The 23,114-nt window shown below is 37.0% G+C and overlaps 1 protein-coding gene across 1 annotated transcript in view; it reads right to left on the reverse strand.

Annotated features, from left to right (window-relative positions):
• Positions 1–23,114, reverse strand: part of SNTG2 (syntrophin gamma 2) — a 180,557-nt gene that overhangs the window by 94,496 nt on the left and 62,947 nt on the right. Inside the window, exon 2 of the mRNA XM_054383622.1 lies at positions 12,768–12,905. Coding sequence (XP_054239597.1) covers positions 12,768–12,905 — 138 coding nt within the window. The remainder of the gene's footprint in view (positions 1–12,767; positions 12,906–23,114) is intronic.

The following is a 23,114-nucleotide window of genomic DNA, read 5'->3' on the forward strand; positions in this document are numbered from 1 at the left end:
TTACAAATTCAGCTGCAACTAACATGAATTTTTACATGGTCAGTAGACACAGGTCAAATGATAATATTGACAGTAGTTGAATTTCTAGCCCTATGAAGCAATATTTACATAACATATTGCAGTGATATTTGCATGTTCACAAAGTTGCTTATTACAGAGCTTTGAATATTCCTATTAAAAGACACTCTGGAAGAAGATGTGAAACACATTCATAAATGTTGCCTATGTAATAGCTTTTTTTTAATTACTGCTACATTAAAAAAAGGGGGCAGAGGGGCCAAAAAATACTTGCTTTTAAGGATGTTCCAATTGCAAAATAAAATGCCAAAAGGTGAGCATAATCAAAACCACTTTAGAGAAACTTATTTTAATCCTATGACCGTACATCACCGTACATCTATGACTACCAGTCATACAACACCACACATCACATTTAACTTTTTACAGATAGATTTTTGTTATTGATTTTGAATGTAAAAACTAAAAAAAAACCAACAAAAGTGTACAATTCCGGAAGATTAGAAGCAAGCTAACACTAGGTCAGTATTAAAAACATATAAAGACAGCCATGGATCTTCACTTTACTGCAATGCTTTAAGGATAGATTATCGCAAATCTGCCAATGAACTATCTATTCCACTATGGAACAAGAGTAAATCTAGTTCTTCAACATTTAAAAGGGAGAAATGTTACGGAAATTACCTTTCCAAATGACATTAATATTTGCTATGAAATTTCCAAATCTCAATGAGAGAAAACCAGTGCTGCAATAACTTTTATAAGGCAGTGATCTAACATGCCACAAAAAAAATATTAAAAACTTAAACCTATTCAAAATAATACAGTGTATCTGAAGCACACGTATATCAGCTAGCTAAAAGATTCCAAATCAAATGTAATTGAGCTAAAGCTATTTAGTGGATATGTTACTCATAGGATAGTGACAGTAGCTGGGCTATTGACAAAAATCTTTAAAAAAAAAATCTAAATTAATTGCAATAGTGTTTGTAAGAGACAGCACATGATAAAGTAATGATGAACAGGACAGGTTCTAAGTATAGCAATTCAAAGTCACAGTCTTTCAAGGTCGTCCTTGTAAACAAGGAAAACAGAAAAGCATTCTATCCAGCAAAATGTTGTCTTGCAAAAAATTAATAAATAAATCAGACATGAGTCATGCTGAGCATGAGAGAAAACTGCATAATGCCACAGATAAAATCACCGGTGAAATCCTGCATCATCAGGAGACTATTAAGAAGGAGAGAAACTACAAGTTCTTTCTGTAACTGGCAGTGAAACACACATTAAATAATACACTGATACACTCATTTTGGGAATGGTGCAAATATATTGGAGAAGTAGCAGGTAATGGCCACAGGAATGCCAAAAATCCTGAGAGATTTGTGTAGTGGTGAAACAGATGCCAAGAGTTAAATATATTTGGCTTTTTAAAGTCCTTTTCAGAGATGATCAAGCAGTTTTAAAGTAACTTCCTTAGTAGAAAACCAAATCTTAGAGAGAAAGTGTAAATTTCAGTGACTTGAAGTGAAAAACACACACATTCAGACTACAGACACAGGATAAGATTTTAAACTCATGACACACCATAACTTTATCTTTAAAAACCCTTTTTCTACTAGCAACATGGCCTTGAGATGTTAAAAAAGAACAGATTTATTTTTTAGTTATTTGAAGTGTGATCTACCATGTTATTTCATGAACAGAATTTTAATTTAATTCTACCCATTGTTTTACTGAAATAGTCCTGGGCATTTTCAAATGCTAGGAAGCAGTATGATATTTAGGTACACCCATATAAATTAGTTTCACAGTCTGATTGAAATATCCTTATTCTAGAAAGCAAGAACGAAAACACATAATGGTTTACACACAAGTAGGGTCTAACAATTTTAAATACTTAAATGCTTTTTCTATTTATGTAAAGTTTCTCTGCTCAAGTATCTTGCTGACCAGCTCCAGCCCTAGTTTTAAATGTTCAGCATTTTAATGCATTGTAATTGAACACTAGATCAGATTCACCTAATTCCTGATCAGCAGTGTTAACTTTGTGTTAGCTTACCAATATGACATTATGTGTTTTATATTGTGCCCTCTATTTCAGGGCAAGGATCATTCACTACTAGATACTGGGGCTACTCTTTTCTTCCTGTAACCCCTCAACTCATTCTCCGCATATCTTCCAACATAAAAGACAACACAAAGCTACAATTCAAGAGACAACACCCTGTGTATTTCTAATTTTCTAGTATTTGACTTAGCAACTTCATTTTCAAGGAGGAAATTAAAGAACTACTTTGGCATAATAACCACAAACTGACATAGCTCATAGTAGGCTAGTTTCCATGTAGCCCTTCATTTGAACCCTTAGATTCATAACATTTTGCCTACCTGAGCCAAAAAGACCCCCCCCCAAAAAAAAAAAAGGTGGGTAAGATAGAGGAGATTCAATGTTAGGCATCTGCTGAAAGCAAGACACCGCTAAATTCTGTCTCAGGTTTTTTTGTAGGAAATATTCCAAACTGTAATCATTCTCTTTATTTGATCTCTTCTTTCTGACCCCTCTAACTGATCCTATATTGTGGTCCCATTCTCACGATTTTTTGTTGCTTTCAATTCTCTGGAGAGTTAAAAAAAAAAAAACCTTATACTGGGATGCAAAGTGTAAAAGAAAGGTGAAATAGGCTAAATAAACAGCAGAGTAAATGCCTTGTGCAACAGAGAACTTGAACATAAATAAAGCAAATAACTTACCTCAACAAGTGAAACACCAGATTCCAAGCAAGAGCCTGTATTAGTGACCATTCAACTAGGATGATAACAGTGAGATATGCAAAGAAGCAAGAGGAATAATAAATGCACTCACTTAACATCTAGTCAGAGTTACACATATGGATCTAATACAGTCAGTAAAAAGTGTCTACCGGCAAGTGCATGGAGCTCACAAGATTAGAGCCCACACTTGCCCTAGTCTAGAGTGTAGCCTGTAAATTTTAGTTTCAGTTTTTGCAGCTATGTACTTTATGTTTGATCATCCAACTGTGATCCCAAGATGGAAACTATGCAAAAGTGAGGAACCCTGTTGAAAGGAAAAATTAAGGGAGCAACTAAGAAAATTAAAACTTTCTAGGCAGCATAAAGAGTATTTAGGGGTATCACACTGGAAGCACAGAGCCAGTGAATGTAACTTAAGTAATAAAGTGGCCTTCTTGAGAGAAAAAGGAAAAGTGCATGGATAATGAGAAGGTTAAGAGATTACTACATCTAAAGACTGATGGGCATAATATTTAAATAAACACAGGAAAAAAAAATAAGCAAATAACTGAAAACTTATGCAATAACAGTAAAGAGTTTGAACAACTGCCAAAAAGAATTAAATCTATTAGGAGCACGAGGTCTGTGCAAGAAATCAATTTATGACCAAGACAGAAAAGGCACACTCAGAGAAAATAAGGTTACTGAAGGGAAGATAAGTGAGCTCTTTCATTAGCATGAAAGAAACTAGAGATGTTCCTCCAATATTCTTTGTAGCTAAAAAGATGTATGGATCTGTCTGAATTTGAAACTACTTCAGAAGCAAATAGACTAAGTAATAAGAGCAAATGACTAAGGTCAGAGAGCTTTCACCCTAGTCTTAAAGGAATAGGATGAATCAAAGCAGGAGGACTGGAGTGATGCTTCTCAATAAAGCCCAGATACATGAAGGCTACTACATTGCAGAGATGAGAACATCTCTATTATGAGAAGACCTGGGACTGTTTAGCCTGGAAAAGAGAAGACTGAGAGGGGATCTTATCAATATCTAAAGGATGGAGGTCAAGAGGATGGGGCTGGGCCCTTCAGTGCAGCCCAGGGTTAGGACAAAGAGCTATGGGTACAAACAAGAACACAAGAAGTTTCACTTGAACTTAGGGAGAAAATTCTTCCCTTTAAGGGTGCTGGAGGTCTGGAACAGGCTACCTCAAAAGGTTGTGGAGTCTCCTTTTCTGGAGACTTTCAAAACCCTTCTGGGTGTGCCCCTGTGCAACCTGATCCAGGTGATCCTGCTCTAGTAGGGATGCTGGATTAGATGATCTCCAGAGGTTCCTTCCATCCCCCACCATTCTGTAATTGGGAGCCGGGGGGGGGGGGGGGGGGGGGGGGGGGCAGGAAGGCAACAACAAATCTCTATACAGTGAGAGAAACCTTACCAAAGAACTGGCAGACACTTTGATGAACTTGATTATCTTTGAAGAGATTGTGTATTTGTTAAAGGCAAATGATAGAAACATAGGAAGTGGGAAAAGAACAGTCCTACACAGACTAGTTGAAATCAGATAGAAAATAGATAGAAAACAAAGGGACAGATTAAATGAGTAATTCTCACAATGGAGGAAAAATCACCAGTGAAGTTCCCCTGTTGTCTTTGCTGCAACCTGCATCATTGAAAATACTCATGAAGAAATGAAAAACAGGCAGGAGCAGCAAGATTAACTTCACTGCTTACTGAGACAGGAAAAATAACAGGAAAAACAGACAGGAAAAATAAGTTAACTAAAAACATTGCAGAATATCTTATCAAATAGAAACTGAGCAACAAAACAGCGTTACAAAACACAACAGCAGGTTAACATACCAGTCTTATCTTCCTTTTCTTTAGCAGCTCTTGAAGCTATGACAAGAAAGTTATGAGATAAAAAAATTACTGAAAAAACCAGATCCTGTGCAAATGTGAAACACAGCAAAGTGTATCACAGAATGCAGTCATTCTGCTAGTTACGTATCCAGAAAGAACAGAAAAAAAAAAAAAAACATGTTAAATCCTTCAGAAAGTTTTCTCCTTAAGATGGGGAGTTCCCATGATGAAGATTTTCTCAGGTTAAACCCTTCACCATCTCCAGACCAAGAGCAACCTCAGCAAATTGTTCTATGCATATTTAACAGAGATTTCCACTTCTGTTTACACGATTCTTACTAATATGTGGTGCAATTCCACCTGCCCAGTGGAGCAGATTGCAGTCCACCTGTGAATTTGAAACAATAGTGGGGGCTGTTCTCACCAAAATTATTTCCTGAGGAAATTCAGAAGAAAAAAACACGCTGAGGAAAGTGAATGTATGCAGCACTCTAATGAGAGATGGTGCTGGAATATGATTCATCACTAAGTCTAAAAAGTACAGACATATGTGAAGATACATCATACTGCATGTCAGATGAACTGCAGGGACATCATGTAGCCCTGGGACAGAGAGATTCCTTCTTCTAGTATATGGGAGTTCAAGGTCAGAGAATATTTAACTAGAAGCTCAAAATGACTGAGTTGTATCACAGTATCACAGTACATTAGAGGTTGGAAGGGAACCTCAAGAGATCATCAGGTCCAAGCCCCCTGCCAAAGTAGGATCATTTAGGGTAGTCCACACAGGAATGCAACCAGGTGGGTTTTGAAAGTCTCCAGGGGAGACTCCACAACCTTTCTGAGCACGTTGTTGTCCCATGGAGAACTTGCTGTCCACTAGGACTCCAAGGTCTTTCTCCATGGAGCTGCTTTCCAGCAGGGCAGTCCCTAACCTGTACTGGTGCCTGCTGTTATTCCTCCCCAGATGCGGGACCCTGCACTTGTTCTTATTGAACTCCATGAGGTTTGCCTGCACCCAGCTCTCCAGCCCATCCAGATCTTGTTGGATGGCTGCACAGCCTGACAGGATGTCAGCCAACCTCCACGGTGATTGCTTCCTTAATCACTTACTGTTACTACTTATATATGTTCCTCATCCTCAATTAAAAAAATCATCACACAAGTCTTAAGAAATCAGTGAAGCATGAGGAAAACATCAATGCCACACAGTTAGCCACTTTGATGAGAATGAATGTGTCATGCCTGTGCATTTCTTCATGTCTTTAATATTGCCCTCTCAGGAATTATCCAGGAAAACAGTCAAAGAACGCACTGAAAAAATAATGTTAACAGCTTTTCTGTAAAACTACACTGGGGTGAGGCATCAATCAAAGAACTTTATTACAAGTGCAATTTGATATATTGTTGGTTACAACATGTCTGCTTTTCAGGAGAAACGTTTTGCTCCAAGGGTGCCTGTATAAACTTTAGTCCCAGGTCTCTATCACTTTTAATAGAGAGACACAACCAGCTATAAAAATTGACTGAGGCATGTCCATTGCTACTGAGTTTTGTACAGAGAAAAAGTGAATTTTTTCACATGTTAGCAAAGACACAGGACATCTGCAGAGAATCCTTACTAAATATAATAAGATATTTGTATCAGTTTATCTTTTAACTGTTTCTATCACAGTAGATAAAAAGGTTTTGAGGGGAGATATTTTTTACTTTCTTTGGGGTTTGGGGTTTTTTGTATGTCTGGATGTCTGGGGGGTTTGTGTTTTGTTTTGTGGTTTTTTTTGTTTGTTTGTTTGTTTGTTTGGTTTGTGGAGGGGGCATTTAGTTGCATAGGGTTTTTTTTAGAGTAAAAAGAAGTCATTGATTTTATTTTCAAAGCCTGCCAGCCTGAAGCAATCAGATTGTTCTCACATATGCACAAAGAACAAGAGGCAACAGTCACAACTTGCAGCAAAACAAAGTCCAACTGAATGTACAACAAGAAATAATTTTACAGTGAAAGTAATTAAGCATTAGAAGGGGATACCCAGAGAGCTGGTAATATCTTCATCCTTAGAAATATTTTAAACTTAGACAAAGATCCTCGGCAGCTTGTGCAAACTTGGAAGCTATCCAAGTGGGTTGAATTAGATGACTATGAGAGATCCCTTTAGAATCATAGAAATATTTGAGCTAGAAAAGACCTTTAAGATCATTGAGTACAATTATTATCTAATTTTAACAAGTTTGGCAATAAACCATATCCCTCAGCACCACATTTCTGCCTCTTTGATACACCTCCAAGGATGGAGCCTATTCTAGTCTTTGACAACCCTCTTAGTCAAGAGGTTCTAATATCCAATATAAACATCCCCTGGTACAACTTGAAGGCATTTCCTCTTGTCCTATCACTTGCTATGAAGGCAAAGAGACCAACACCCACCTCACTCCAACCTCCTTTCAGGTAGTTGTAGAGAGGAGAAGGTCTTTCCTCAGCCTCCTTCTCTCCAGACTAAACAATCCCAGTTCCCTCAGCCACTTGGTGTTAAGATGAGTTCTGATAGTCTGTCATGGCTCCAGGTGTAATAGCTTAACTGAAATGTTAATAAAGGATGCTTATTTGTACACATCCCTGAGAGAGAGAACTCAGACTGATGACAAAGTCTAAGCAGATCATTTACAAATATGGATTTCTAATTACAGGTAACATGTAGAGGACCACATGTCAAGGTAAGATGACAGTTTGTTCTTTTCCCATTAAATTAAGCTGATTTCTTTCAATTAAAAAATCATCTCTTAACAATGAATTATAGCTAAATCCTGCCAAAACACAGCTGTTCTTTGAGTGTGTGAGTATGTGCATTCACTTTGCACATTTCACATTGCCTGGTGTAAAGACAGAGATGAACAGTAGAGGCTGCAGCCATCAATATCCTGCATACCATATGTTCATGCTGCTGAAGGTTTTAAACTGCTACTAAACCTCTCACAATATATACAAATTCTAACAGTCATAGAATCATTTTGGTTGGAAAAGACCTTTAAGAACATCAAATCTAATTTTTAGCATAACACTGCCAAGTCCATCACTAAACCACATGCCTAAGCACCACATCCACATGTCTTTTAAACATCACCATGGATGGTGACTCAACCACTTCCCTGGACAGCCTCTTCCAATGCTAGATAACTCTTTTAGTGAAGAAATGTTTTCCTAATATCCAATCTAAACCTCCCCTGGTGCAACTTAAGGACATCACCTCTTATTTTGTCACTTATTACTGGGGAGAAGAAACTGACACCCATCTTGCTACAGCCTCCTTTCAGGCAGTTGTAGAAAGGGAGAATGTCTCCTGTCATCCTCTTCCTCTCCAGACTAAACAACCCCAGATCCCTCAGCCACTCCTCATAAAACCAGTTCTGACAGTCCACCATGGCTCCAGATGTAAGAGCTTAAGTGAATTTCTCATCGAGTACGTATATTTGTACATATCTCTGATTTACCAGAGTTGTGTTGCCTTTTTTCTATCATGTCAGTACGAGCACTTATCTTCAAGCTGGACTCTTTCCATGTCTCAGGGAGAGGATGTTTTTCTGGCTAGTATCCTGGCATTCTTCTGTTCTGTTAAATTCATCAGCCTTTTTACTTAATGAAGTATAGAAATGAATGCCTCCCTGTTTCTCCTTTAACTTAAAATTGATCTCTCCCTTTTGTCATATAATTAATGTCCTCCTGAAAGTATTGCTAAACTTTAAATCAGGGGATTTTTTTTTTTAAATCTGTTAAAAGTACTCAGTGAAATACGTCTGTTTTCCATACACCATTTCTGTCAATACCTTCATGCTTGGCTTCTGTGAGCATGCACCAGTCCTGATGCATCCACACATCTCCTTTTTTCCTATAAATCTGGACACCCCAATCATAACACTACATCATTAATACCTCCTTGTAATGCTTGGATTAGTCAAACCTGTAGTTCTGAAATACATCTTTGTTAAAAGATCACATAAATATAAAAGCATTTTCTCTCTGGCTTGAGAGCAGTTTTGAGGAGAAGGACCTGGGTGTCTTAGTCAACAAAAAAATCAACATAAGCCAGCAATGTGCACTCACAGCCCAGAAGACCAGCTTTTTCTAGGCTGCATCAAAAGAAGTGTGGCTAATATGATGAGGGAAGTGACTCTTCCTTTCTACTCTGCTCTCCTGAGACCCCACCTGGAGTATTGTGTCCAGTTCTGATGTCCCTAGCATAAGAGGAACATCTAAGTGCTGGAGTGAGTCCAGAGGAGGCCACAAAGACGATCAGAGGGCTGGAGAACCTCCCCTGTGGGGACAGACTGAGAGAGCTGAGGCTGTTCAGGCTGGAGAAGACAAGGTTCTGGGGAGACCTTCCCATACCCGAGGGAAGCTTACAAGAAAGCCAGGAAGGGACTTTTTACAAGGGTTTGTAGTAATAGGACAAGAGGGAATGGATTTAAGCTTGAGGAGGGAAGATTTAGACTACATATTAGGAAGAAATTCTTTACAGTGAAGGTGGTGAGGCATTGGAACAGATTGTCCAGGAAGATCATGGATACTCGCCCACCCTGGAGGTGTTCAATGTCAGGCTGGATGAGGCCTTGAGCAACCTGGTCTAGTGGATTGTGTCCCTGCCCATGGCAGGGGGGTTGGAACTAGATGATCCTTAAGGTCCCTTCCAACCCAAACCATTTTATTAATCTATTAATTATGTATATAAAAATTATTTTCACCAATCCCATAGTATGTAATAAAATATCAGAAAATAGTATTTCCAAAAATGGTGCCACTTTCAGAAGGTTTTTTGCAGGTTTTAATACAGAGGAAAAGAAATAGTTGCCTTTACATTATTTCTTCTGTACACATCTTGAATTTCACAAACCATGCTGTTCTCTAATTACATCAAAGCCTATGAGAGCAAGAACTACTGAAACAGGTTGAACTTAAAGTATAGAAAGTTACACCTAAACACCCAGCAGAGAGCAAAATACTAAGCAATAAATCTAGATTATGGTAGTAAAAGGTATTTTACAGTGAGAGTTTTTGGTCCTCAGGAACAGTGCCTACTGATGAAAGCCCAGCATATGTGAGTACCACTAACAATCACTGATGTCTTTGCGAGTCCTCACTGCATCATTCACAACTGGACAGCACTAGTGTGGCCCACCTAAGAAAAGTTACTCCAAACCCAAAAGATGTTTTTCCCCTTCCTGTGTGCAGAGGGTGACTACAGAAAGAAGGCAAGCAAGTTATTTCTAATTTTTTCACCAGGGAACTAGTTTGATGAATGACCATGCATAAAATAAAGATTAACTATGAATAGCCAAGAAAGAAAATATATAGAACAAAGGAGAATAAATCAGTCAGCAATATGATTGTTTATCACTGCCACAGAATTGACTTTCAGGTTACAATAGTCTATTAGAATTATTAATTATACAGCACAGGGATGAAATTATTTTCTTGAACCATTTGAAAAAAAAAAGCATTTATTTCTTTGGAATTTACCTTGTGTAGCTGTAAAGGTTCAGAATTACCAAAAAACTGTGCTAGAGAACTAAGAGCTATTTCAGTCTGATTTCAGATTCTAGTTTTGAGCTCCTATACACTAGTAATTTACGTACTGCAAACAAGACTTTTACTTGTCTTCATGCTACACTTGATTTGCCTTTATATTAAATGCTAGGGTTTCAAAAGTTTGTTTGGTTCAAAGTATAAAATAGAAAAAGCAAATATTGCCATGAAGCCACAGTTTAGTCAATTTATCTCTCATTGGAGTTTAACAACAGAAGTTCACAAGGATTTAAAATAACACTTTCAGAAAGGGACATCATGGAAATCTTACAAGGGACAGAGAAAAACAACAGATGAAAACCGTAAAATTTAGTTTTCAGTGAGAAAAATGTTAACATTTTCCAAGAAAGGTCAGCCTAACTGGACTACCCTATGTAACAACGATATGAGGTGAAATTCCTTCTGAATGGATTTCATAGCCAGAGCCACACATTCAAACCTAAATTAACATGTAAATTATGCTTGAAATTCCCTCCTTTATACGTATTTACACTATTTCTATAACCTGGAAAAACTGCCTGTATTTTACATAGTGTGAGGAGTCATTCCTCTCCAGGCTTACCCACTTTGTACTCATTACTGGTGATGAAACACAACCAGGAAACTTCAGCTCATTTTGTACATATGCCAGCTCTGCCTCCGCTGTAGGGACTCTTACTGTCATAAATTTCTTTCAAAATCCAGCTCTACAAGTATTATGAGAGCTTGCCTTTCTGTCATGTCATCCACCTGGAAATACTATTTTTGAGTACTCCAAATGTACAACCAAAATTAACCAAAATCAAACCAAATCTTGATTTTAAAAGGAAAAGGCAGACCTAGTGGGGTGGTTAGGGTGGTTTTATGAACTGCTTCAGTTTCAGGTTTGTGCTGGGGGAGAGGTTTGGGAGTTTGGGTGTTGTGGTTTGGGATTCTGTTGCTGCTTTTTATTTCTTTATTGTTTTGGGGTTTGTTTTGATTACTTTTTTCTTGTTCTTTCTTGAGTGATCGAGTGATGACCAACGCACACATATATAGAGAGAGAGATTTGACATAACATTTTCTCAGATGCAGTCAGCCTATGCTGATTCAATCAGGAAGTAATCTGGGACTAAGTAGGACAGAACTTTTGATTCTTTTTCTATGGAAGTTTCTACAGAAGGCATTTAAATACCGCTGAGTTCAGACCACTCATGTATCCTTATGTACATAGCCAATACATATTGCACGCACATGTATTTTACTATGATTCTTGCAGGCACAACTTGTATGCAACTTCTCAGCACTACCAACAACGTCTGTAGTTAAAAGCTGCATTTTTCATGCTTCTCAGTGAAGCAGAAATTACATACAAGCTGACCATTTTTGACTGAGGATTGTATTTATTTCAAACCAACCAGAAACAGACATGACTAACTCCACTAAATGACCTCTCACTAGTTGTCAATGGATGCAACATTTTTGAACGTTTTTTAAGAGTAAGTCACATTCCACAGAGTTCCAAAGACGAGTTTTAAAACCAACAGATAATGTTTCTAACTACTAGAGGCTATTTCAAATTATTTTTGTATGATATCCGATTTATATAAATGCTTACTACAACAGGGATGAAACATGTTTTGTGTTTTATAGGCAGATTCTCTCTGATATACATGTAAGGATACCCATTAGATATTTTTTTGGCTCCTTGTTCTTAGCAGGATATCACAAACTCTTTATATGCCCTAGTGCCAGATTATCTACATGATGTGCAATACAGCAACCAGACAGAAAGGCTCCATCTTGGCCACCTCTGAGGAGGCTGCCATGAGTTGTTCACTCTAGGAAATAGCAGTACAGTTCAGGAAATTTATTTCAATTAGTGAAATCTGGGATACTTACACTAAGTTTTAAGAGGAATGCTGTGTATATGAGGAAATTCAATGCACTCATTGGAGATGTTCTAGACACCACTGCTGTATTGCTTATGCAAAATGCCACCAGTTTTTCTAGTGACATTATTAAATGGTAATACAGAAGATCCCTCATAGCTTGGGGACACCACACATTTTGAAAAGTGGCATAACTGAATTTTAGGGTGGAAAAAAATTACATACATGCTGACACTGATTAAGCCCCATCTGTGCATGAACCAATAAAGTGAAATAAGTGTCAAGTGTTCTCTCAGCCAGCTCAATGCCCTTAAGCAGACATCCTGTCAGTGTTTGATACACAAATGAAGAAAACTGGTGTATTAGTTTACTCTTAAAATGCTTTCAATGGGAAATACTTCCCCTCCCCACCTTCATTTAATGGTCTAACAGTACTTGGTGGAAGAATACTGTAATCTCAGTTATTAAAACATTTTCTTTGTTAAAGTTACCTACGTCAGAATAAAGGAAATACAGCATTGGCAAAACAAAACAAAACAAACAACAACAATAAAAAAAGTTAAGGTTCTATATTCAAGAATGTATGCACAAACACCCCAACGATGTATTTCTATTACTCACTAACATCTCTCACACTCCAATAGCATAAACTCATCTCTGCAGAAGACAATAAAGTACACAGTGGAAAGCACAGAAATATAGAAGCACTTACATTTGTACTGTGATCACTCCCACTAACACAGACGACATCTTGTTTTTGAATTGTTAGTACCTCTTTTGTAAGCTTCAGTCGGATGTCATAAGCATTTTGGGATACTTCTTCATACAGCAAGGCAATACCAGTTTTAATCTGTGAAAGTAAGGCACAGAAAGAAAAATATAATGATATGAACATTTTGCAATGATAAATAACAATCTCTATCCCGTTCAATACATAAAATGTAAATAAAAGATCATTTTCTACAAAAAATGGAAAGTCTTCAAATGGATTAGACATAAAAAGCCTTTCTGTACTTTAAAATATGAGCTAAATGGTCTTTGAAGAAGACAATAAATACAAAAAAGGAAAATTCAAAAAACAACTCTCCATTGTAGTGTTGCAGAGGAATGCTGAAATTGAATGATGTCCTCTGTTTAATTGCACAACTTACTATGAGACGGTATAGGAAGCAGATAGTTAGGTATAAATGTATGTGAACATTTTCCAGTTTCAGCAAGAAATGGAGAGGTGCAATGTGGCTCCTGACTTAGACTTGTTTTTCCACTGTGTCAGAAAAAATGCATGTACACTTCATAAAAGTTGCCTTTAAGATACAGACTTCTGTTACGATAAACCCCCCCCCTACGTTTTCGCATTTTAAAACATAAAGATAAACACAGGTGTTACAGAAATTCTTTTTCTGTTTAATTTTCTGTTCAGGTCAAGACAGATGTACTTAGGTCAAGACTGAAGTTACATCATCACTGGACTCATAACTAGTAAACTATATAGGATAGTCAAGTTTTTGGTATAAAAGTAGTAGAGAAGAAATTCCATTTTATTTTCTTATGCACAAATTTTCCACTACTGGTCAGTCAGATAATTATCTGACTTAAACTGTAGAATTAGGACAGCTTATAGCTATTTGTTAAAATAAGCAGACTAATGTAATTTCAGATCTTTACAGTCATGGCACAGAAGAGAAAAACACCTATTCTGAATTGAATGACAATTAGGATACCTAAAGACCTGCACACATGTAAGGCTGACACAGGAGGTCTTTTGGGACATCCAGGTCCTTCTCCAGCTAGAGGTGAGACCAGGTTTGCATGATTATAATGAGATACAGACATTGGCCATGCCTACATCCACATGCAGGCATCTTCAGCTTGAAATGAATCTTGCCAAAGGGTTACAGTGTAGAAATCCACACCTGAGATAGTTGTTTAGATTGTAAAGCCAGGGTGAGCAATAGACATCTATGAACCAAGATTTACCTGATATTTTATACATCCATCTGCAAGGGTCTCTACTTTGATTTAAACACGTCTAAAAAAAAAATCAGACAAGTGTCTAATTCCAGGCAGATAAACCTTGTTCTTAGTGTTTGCTGGGAATGTCTAAAGGAAACAAAGTTCAATGTTCACTTGTTCAGAAACTCACATTTCACTTTCCCAATATTTGGAAATTTTTACAAATTTCCAGCACGTGTGTGTGTTTTATCACCACAATTTTATGAATGATAAGCAGATGAAAACTGTGCTAACATCATCTGCTTAAGACATGTTGCAAAGCAGCAAGCAATTTCAAGCAGCAGAAGTGCCTTTGGAAACGAACAAACAAACAAACAAACAAAAACCCCCCAAACCTCTGTCCCCACATTTTACTGCTCTTCAGAGGTTGTGCCATCACTATTCCACTTGGACTTGCATCTTTTGTTAATTTTGCTGACCTACCACTTGCGTGTGTGCTTCAGAGAAACAGAAAGCAGAGCTCTAGAAAGCTCTTTATACAGCCTAAACCCAGAATATTTCTCCGGCTAACAATCACAACATACAGTTGGAAGTAGCACAATGAAAAACACCCTGAACTTTCATCTGTATCAGATGACCAAGTAAGAAATGAAATATGTAGTGGCCAATTAAATAGCTTAGAACTTTCCATCACACTTTTTATACTGAAAGTCTCACTGCAGCTCATCTATTCCTATTAAAATGCAATACCTACCTCACACTCCATCTAACTCCTGACATGATCCAAGATGATGCACAGCAATACCGTATTTGCTTTCAGAATCAATAAAGATTAATCTAGATTTCTCTCAGCCTTCCAAGCCCACATTTTTTAGACCACTATAAATGGCTTTCCACATTTCCTTATTCTCTCTTTTGTGTTAGAGACGGCATATGTTAAGTCTAGCCAGCAAATCCCAGTCCAAAAATGCTTCTTCAAACGTGAATCTTTCAATGAGAACTGTCTTTGCATGTGTATGTATATCCAGGACTACCTATACAGTAGCTGTTCTAAATTGCTATAAGAAAGTGAAGACTGAAAAGTAGAAATAATTGCAGTAATGTTGGAGATGACATACCAAATTTACACCTGTTTTGTAATTAAAAAAACATGCAGAAAGTACACAGGGAGTTGCATCTCAATAGGATTTAAGTGCTTACAAGTGGGCATAGGGGGATATAAACTTAAATTCACTTGGGCAAATAAGCAAATTAATGTTGATTTTTGTATCTCTGGCAGTTTGCTAGACACTTGCCTCTAGAAGAGGGGCATGTGGCATGCACGTTCATATATGTAGTGGAAGGAAGAGAAAAAGATCAGTGGCACAAGCATCACAGTAACTGACCTTTAAGAAAGCTTAGTCTCTGCTCTGCTTTTGAAAGAAAATACACTGAAACCTACTTTCTCAAGCAAGCTCAAAACCTGCCAATATCACAGAGAAGAAAACATCACTCCTGGGGGATTGCAGATAAATCATTTTATTAGCTTTTTTTAAAGGCAGATCCCTTGACAGTGTACTTGCTTCAAAGCACTCCTCATTCTCTGCCAGCAGTGTACTGACCGTGTCTTCTAATTTGGTGTCATCAGCAAACTCGATAATCAAGCTCTCTGTGACCTCCTCCAGGTCACTGACAAAGACGTTAAAGGGGACTCCCAAAGAACACCATTTGACACAGGAATGTGGGTAGAGGACAAGCCATTAACCACTACTCTCAGCCTGAGCATCCAGCAGTTATCCAAGCATCCTCCTAAACTGAGGCTGTAGCAATAGATCAGCAAATGACTATATTTCTTTACTCATGTCAGAATAATAACAAACCAAATAATAGTATCAATAACAAAACTGAGTTTTTTTTATTTGACACATCAATATATAAAGAACAACATTCACACAGCTTTCCACTTTCTGCCTTACTTTTCAACAAGAACTGCAGCAGGAACCACAGCTCCAGCATCTTGCTGCACTATTATAGCTGATGGAACTTGTGGCAGCCCCAGTGGTCCAGCCATTCACCTTTCATGTGTGTCTGAAAGGAAGTGTTTTAAAGTAGCTTGAAGGGACATATTTCTAATTTAAGTAAAACCAAGTTAAGTCTGAATTTCATTCCAGCTGGAAAGCAACTGCCAATGTCAATTTTTAACAATGCATTATTTTCAATATTGAACAAAACAAAACAAATCAAAAGACCTTTTTTTAGCCTAGAATAAAACCAAATTGACGTAACTTTTAAGAAGTACTTGGAAGATATACACCTTCTTTCACCTCCTATTAAAAACAAGCCATACTCAACAAAAAATAAGGGAAGAAACCAGCCAGTTGCTTTGTAACCTCGGTAAGTAAGCCAATAGTAAGAGTCCTTATCTGGCTTAATATTTTTTTTAATACTCCTGAGCACTTCAAGACTGACATTAGATTGTGTATTTTTATTAGAGCTGTAACCCCATTCCATAGTTTCATAGTATGTTCTCAGTGAAGAAAATCACAAATTCCTGACAACCTGGTTTAAAGAAGTGATTTACATTCACAACAATGCCAGTGGAATACATCTGATGGACATCACTAATTCTAAGGTAGGTCAATTAGGACTAGAGATACTGAATTACAGTGCAGTAGTAAGTGATAAGAATCAGTATAAGAAAAATAGATGGTCAAAACCATTTATTTTTGAGTGCATTTTTTTCCATAAAGCACAGATTATGTCTTAAATATGCACCTTAGAAATTACTGTTTTCATAGACTGTATTTTTTTCCATGTCTGCATTCATTAATGACAATACTATGCACTGACATTTCACTACATACACTTGTAAAAGATATATTAGCATTACAAGCTTTTAGAATATTATCTGTGCTGTGAAAATATCACTTTCCAGCAACTCATAACAGAGTTTTTCCTGAATTTAAGTGGCATATAGAAGTCTAAAAGCAAGAATATTAACTCAAGGTAAAAGAAGTTTGAAAGGTTGCTTGCAAAATTGCAAACGTTAAAGTCTATTTTGTTGCTTACATCACAGCCTGTCCACCAAAAGCTCTGTTAAAAAATAGCCCTTGGGGTAAATTGTTGGGATTCTCTGTTAATAACATTAGGCTTGCAACAAAAGTGATTAACAGCTGGCTCTCAATCTGTGTGATCTTAATCTTTAGAAAGTAAGCAGTAATGTTTTGTTTAATTACTGCAGGCTCAGTGTGTCATGAGCTAATTAGATATGATTGATTACTGTCATTCGCATGCACTTCTCAAAACATCAGGCACATATATTCCAATCCCATAACACGTTTGGAAAATGAACTTTCAGAATGTCAGGGTGCATATAAATTGGCTGCTTCAAAATTCTAATCAACGCTAAATAGTAGTGTCACGTAGTTGAACGTGTTACAACACAGATTCTATCCCACAAAACAGCCAAAGTATTAAGAAAAAAAATGCTTAGTCTGATTTAGATAATATCCTTAACTAAATTTCTGTTTTATTACTACACCTCCTAAGAATATAAAGATATTTTTATGTTTATGGAAGGTTCATACCAGTTAAACAAGAAAGCACGTTTCAGATGTCAAACTAAACCACTTAGCAGAAGACAAGAAAGACCACCAAAAAAAAAAAAAAAAAAAAATTTAAATTGATTAAAATGTGGAAGCTGGAAAAAATATTTGCAAGTATCAGAGATGGAAAATAAAAACTCCAAGTAGGAAAAAAGTACTAAAGCTTATTGTGGGGGACAAAAAAAGGCCAACTAATCCAACAATAACCAGATTCAAGACTTTAAACAAGTGTTCTTCAGGAAATAGAAGCTTATAAAGAAAATACCAGAAATCAAACAGGAAATCTGAGAACAACTGAAAGTTTTCTGGAACATCCTGTGACTGAAAAAAAAATGGCAGGTCATGTGAGTATTGCAAATTAAGTGATTTCTCTGAATTAAACTTCTGCAGACAAAGATTTCTTAAGACAAAGCTTGAGTTTTCCAAACTACTCTTCAAAAGGCAATAACAACATATCAGAGGTGGCAAGTGGAGAGATAGCTCGTGTCCAGTTTTAAAAACAATAAATGATCTGGGATGAACAAATTTATCCAGAACTCAAACTCACTCTTGTTTTTAAAGCATACAGAGATTAGTCTCAGGATAAACAAGAAGATAAACAAGAAGATTAGTGCTAAAATAATTATTTCTGGAGCTGGTGCTAAGTCTGTTTTAGAAGTTGCACCCAAATCTTATTTCATAACTTGCTCATCCTAAAGATCTTGCTGACTGACCACTAGTGCTTCACTGGTCCTGCTGGCCACATGATTCTTGATACAAGCCAAGATGCTGTTGGCCTTCTTGGCCACCTGCGCTCATGCTGGCTAATGTTCAGCCAGCAGCCCATCAGCATCCCCAGGTCTTTCTCTACTGGGTACCTTTCCAGCCACTCTTCCATAAACTTGTAGAGTTGCATGGGGTTGTTGCAACTCAAGAGCAGCTCCCAACACTTGGCGTTGTTGAATCGCAAACAATTGGCCTTGGCATAGCAGTCCAGCCTGTCCAGGTCCCTCTCTAGAGCCTTCCTGCTCTTAAGCTATAGCTAGACTAGTCGAATCACTTCAGCTCTGCATGTAGGAACTTTTGTATAACAGCATATGGGGGCAGGAATTCTCATGTTTGAATTAGTCCTACAGACTCTTGTGGATTTTTTTTAACCGTTATGTTTGTTCCCATTCTCTTACATGAAGAGAGTGCATACATACATTAGAGAATTGATTTAAGTTCTGAAATTACTCAAAAACATACAAAATATATTATTGAAAGCAAACATGTTTACAGCAATTTCATTTCTAAAAGACACATTAAGTTCTTAAGTTTCCTGACAGCCTGTAAGTGGAAAGTAGATTTTTCTTCTGTATTATACTGCTGTACCATTGTGCAGATATTTTTTTTTTTCTCAAGGGTCACAAAACTGACTCCTGTCATATAGAAAATAATGGATACGATGGATAATTGGCTCCCTCTGAAATGGCTCGAACTACATTATGAGATGAAGGACAAACCAACTGGAAAACAGGAACCTGAATAGTCTTTCTTGCACTAGAATAATAGCTCAGATTGTCAGGCAAAATGTAAGATACAGCAACCACAAAGAAGATACTACTCAGTTCAGAGCAGATTAGACATCTCAGTTAAAGTCTTGTAAGATCTTGGTGGAGTCTTGGATTGTGCTAAGCAGCCCAACTCCTACTGACCATTTTCCTACCTCACAGACACTCTAGGGCAAAATTCTGAAAAGAAACCTGCAAGGAAGAATAAGGAGATTCAGATTTTGCCTATTTGCTCTGACATCAGCAAAATCTGACTAGTCGGTTTTACAGACAGATGTTTTCTCTATAACATTTGAGCATAGAGAGTATGGAAACAAACCATAAGGGTGCTCCTTTGCCCTTAAAGTTCAGGTTTTGGAAACTCTGGCTTGAGGGAAAACTTAGAACAGCTTATTTACTGTTAGACAGCAGCTTTAAAACAGATGACAGATAAAATTGCAGGCTTCTAGGCAAAAGAGAGGCACCAAAATGACTTTCAAAGTGTCAGTGCCATCTATTTTGTCCCTTCTGACAAGTATTTATTTACATTTTCTTTAAAAATGCTTTCAATATAAATGAGTATTTGATTAAAGGTGGGAACTTGGATAAGAGTTAGAAATTATTAAAAATATGTAGGAGCATATTCATAAGTATGTATCTTATAAAATGAAGTTTTTAATTAAACATTATTGAATTGTAGTTAAAAACCTAATTTTTCATATTCCATTTTGTGATCAACATCTCAGAACAGAAACAGTTAATTGTGAACAACTTCAGTGCCTTTTGCAGTCAAAACCAACATGAACCAATCTTAAAAGTTATGGAGATAGAAAAAGGGATTATTAATGATCCTGCCAAGCAGATTTACTGATTGTACATTTTTTGCAATAACGGGAACCTTATGGACTAAAAGACCTTGTTCTGTCTGTACCAAAGGTTCTAAGATAATATAGCCCAAACTCATCACATCAGATTCTAGGTACTTTGGTGACATCATTAAGATAAGAACGTATTTATACTAACCTCCCTGAGGTTTCAGTGAACAAAGATAGCAAACTTCAAAGTACTCAGATTTTATCCACCTTCTGAAGGTGTCTTTCATTCAGCTAAAGATAGATCTCAAACCAGTAACCCAACAAAGAAATACTGTAATAGAAATTTTGGTAAACATTTCCCAAATATTAAAGAGTTGAACTTTAAGGAAGATAGTTTTAAAAATAATACCATTTAAAAATAAAATTTCAGAAATTGTAATTTGAAAATACACAGTTGTAAGGAAAAGGGAAGTTGACATTATGATCTCATGATAGGGAAAGGCCAGCCTCATTACCAAGCAGGTGGAAACAGAGCTTAGACAGCAACAGGCAAAGAACAACGTACTCTGACATGGTAAAAAGAAGGTAGAAACAGTATAGAATAGAGAAGGGGGAAAGAAAGCAATGGAGTCTCACAGTATATTCATAAATTGCTGGTCTCACAGAATATTCATAAATTGCTGGCCTCCCTAGCACAACCACTTTGTGTCCTCTTCTCATATCATCCATCTGACTTGCATCTGTTGCTGCTGAACGTTCCTTCACAGAATAGAAGAGGAACAAACCCTGTCATAACTCCAGTTAAATCAATACAGCTATGCCAGTTCCTGGAAAAAAATCCGTGAAAAAAAAAGTTTAGCTGGAGATGGGGAGATGCAAGTGAAAGCCTGAATATTCAGTACTGCCCCAGCTGTAACAGCCATGCCATCACTGGGTCATAAACATACAGTCCTAACACATACAAAAGCCATTTTTTTTAATTATGAAAATTAGCAAAAAGATCATACATTATCTGTAAATTACATGCATAAAGCTAGTCACTGCCTACCATAAATGTAGCTTACATTTTTAGCTCTAAGGCCTTAGGTACTCTGAAAATGCAGGTTTCCATAGAGTTTCTAAAAAAAAACTAGCTATGAATTAAAACATCGTGTAATTCTGATACTAAATTTGCTTATACAATTTCCCAACTGCATTGTATTCAAAGACATAAAAGTGATGGGAGTCAGATGCCATATGCATGTGCTAAATAAAAATAAGCATTCCCCAAAAGATAAAAATTCTCTGTTAAACAGGGCAGGGGGGCGGGGGGGGGGGGGGGGCGCTGCGTCCTTTATTGGCAGACTTCTTTCCACACTGTAAAAGTTGTTTAAGAAAAGATAGATATTTTTTACCTTTCAACATGCTGGCATTTCCAACTCAGTCCTCCCCCTGTTAAATTAGAGATAATTTATATTTCAGGAGTATAAAAAGTGAAAGTTTGTTTATACCTGAAAAGCATCACAACTTTATGCCTGGAAAGATTTCAAATTATTATGTAGGCAGAAATAGAAGTATGAGCATTTTTCTGAATATTTACATTTCTCATGCATGAATTCAGACATAGAGGTGCCAAACTGGAACATAAACAAACATACTTCTAATTTATTCTTGCACACTGTAATACTGAGCTTTTGGCACTCTTCACTCTGCTCTACTCCTACTGCCTGAAGGTGGATATTTTCTTAGAGGTTTTCTTTGTTTCTTCCAAGGAAAAACAATGCCTGTTTGTGTGTTTGATATCTTTGTATGGCCATGTTTTCATGTACCTTGAAATAGGAAGTAGTTTGCTAAGACATCCCCACTGAAAAAGTCTACAAACAGAGGAGACTCACTTCTTCACGGAGAAAGAACTGATGAGGAAGCCTCAAGCTGGCAAACCCACCATTGAAACAAAGCCACAGGGAAGTACAGATCACACAGAATCAACATGGTTGCAAAAGACCTCTAAAATCAAGTCCAATTACTATCTAACTCTGCGCCAGGGCCACTATTACACTATATCCCTGAGCACCATATCTAGACTACTTTTAAATATATCCAGGGATGGCAATTCAACCATTTCCCTAGGCAGTCTGTTCCAGTGTCTGAGAAGCCTTTCTGTATAGAAGGTTTTCTAATGTCTAACCTAACCATCTCTTGGTGTAACTTTGATGCCATTTCCTTGTCCTATCAGTTGTGACTTAAGAGACCAACACTCCTTTCTCTACAACCTCCTTTCTGCTAGTTTTAGAGAGTGAGTCCCAGATCACATCTTCTTGGAATCACTAAGCTTAAGCTTATTGTTTAAAGATGTTTGTGTGAAGGGAAAACAAGATCTTACTACAAGATAGTAAGCACTGCAGACATGAATTGTGTTCTCTTAGGGTACATCAGTGCCAAAATACTTCTTACATTTGAGGCTGGAAATAATAGAGATTTAGAATAGTGAAAAAAAATATTCTGTTCTCTGCAGCCTGATTTTAGGCTCATGAAGCTCATTGAAAAGCTCATGAAAGACCAATAGTAGGATGTGGCCCTTCACATTTCTGTTATTTTCAGGTTTTCTGTTCTAGGCCAATGCTCCTTTCCAAAGTGAGGCAGAAGAAACATCATTTGATGAAACAAGTAGACAGGTTACTTAACTTAATGACTTATCTGACATTATTATGCATGCAACCTCATTCCTACATGGCAAGACGGCCAACAGTATGTAATACTGCAACATGTAATACCAGCATCCACAAGCACACAGCAAAATTAATGAAAACGAAGCTAACAGCTCTCTGCTGCTCTCACTAATCATCTATTCCATTTCTTCCTGTCTGGAACCACTTTGCTGGTTAAATTGCAGTAATGTTTATGGAAGCACCTCATGGCACTAAGGAATTGATTACGAATATTTCTCTGTAAAAACTACCTCTTGATTATATAATAAAATTTAAGTATTCATTATTTGACATTTATCTAACTTACAACAAATGTATCAAATTGTCATTAAACATACAAGTAAATACTTATTCCTCACCATTCCACACAGCAAACATTTCAGCAAGCCTAGTTTTTCTAAAATGCTTCTGCTCTAACAACAGAAAATTTACTTGAGGTATTTAAGATTACTTTAAAAATTATTACAAAAACATTTCATTACTAAAAGGCATAACACATTAGTTCTTAA

The sequence above is a fragment of the Indicator indicator genome, chromosome 9, assembly GCF_027791375.1.
Source record: "Indicator indicator isolate 239-I01 chromosome 9, UM_Iind_1.1, whole genome shotgun sequence".
Taxonomy (NCBI): domain Eukaryota; kingdom Metazoa; phylum Chordata; class Aves; order Piciformes; family Indicatoridae; genus Indicator; species Indicator indicator.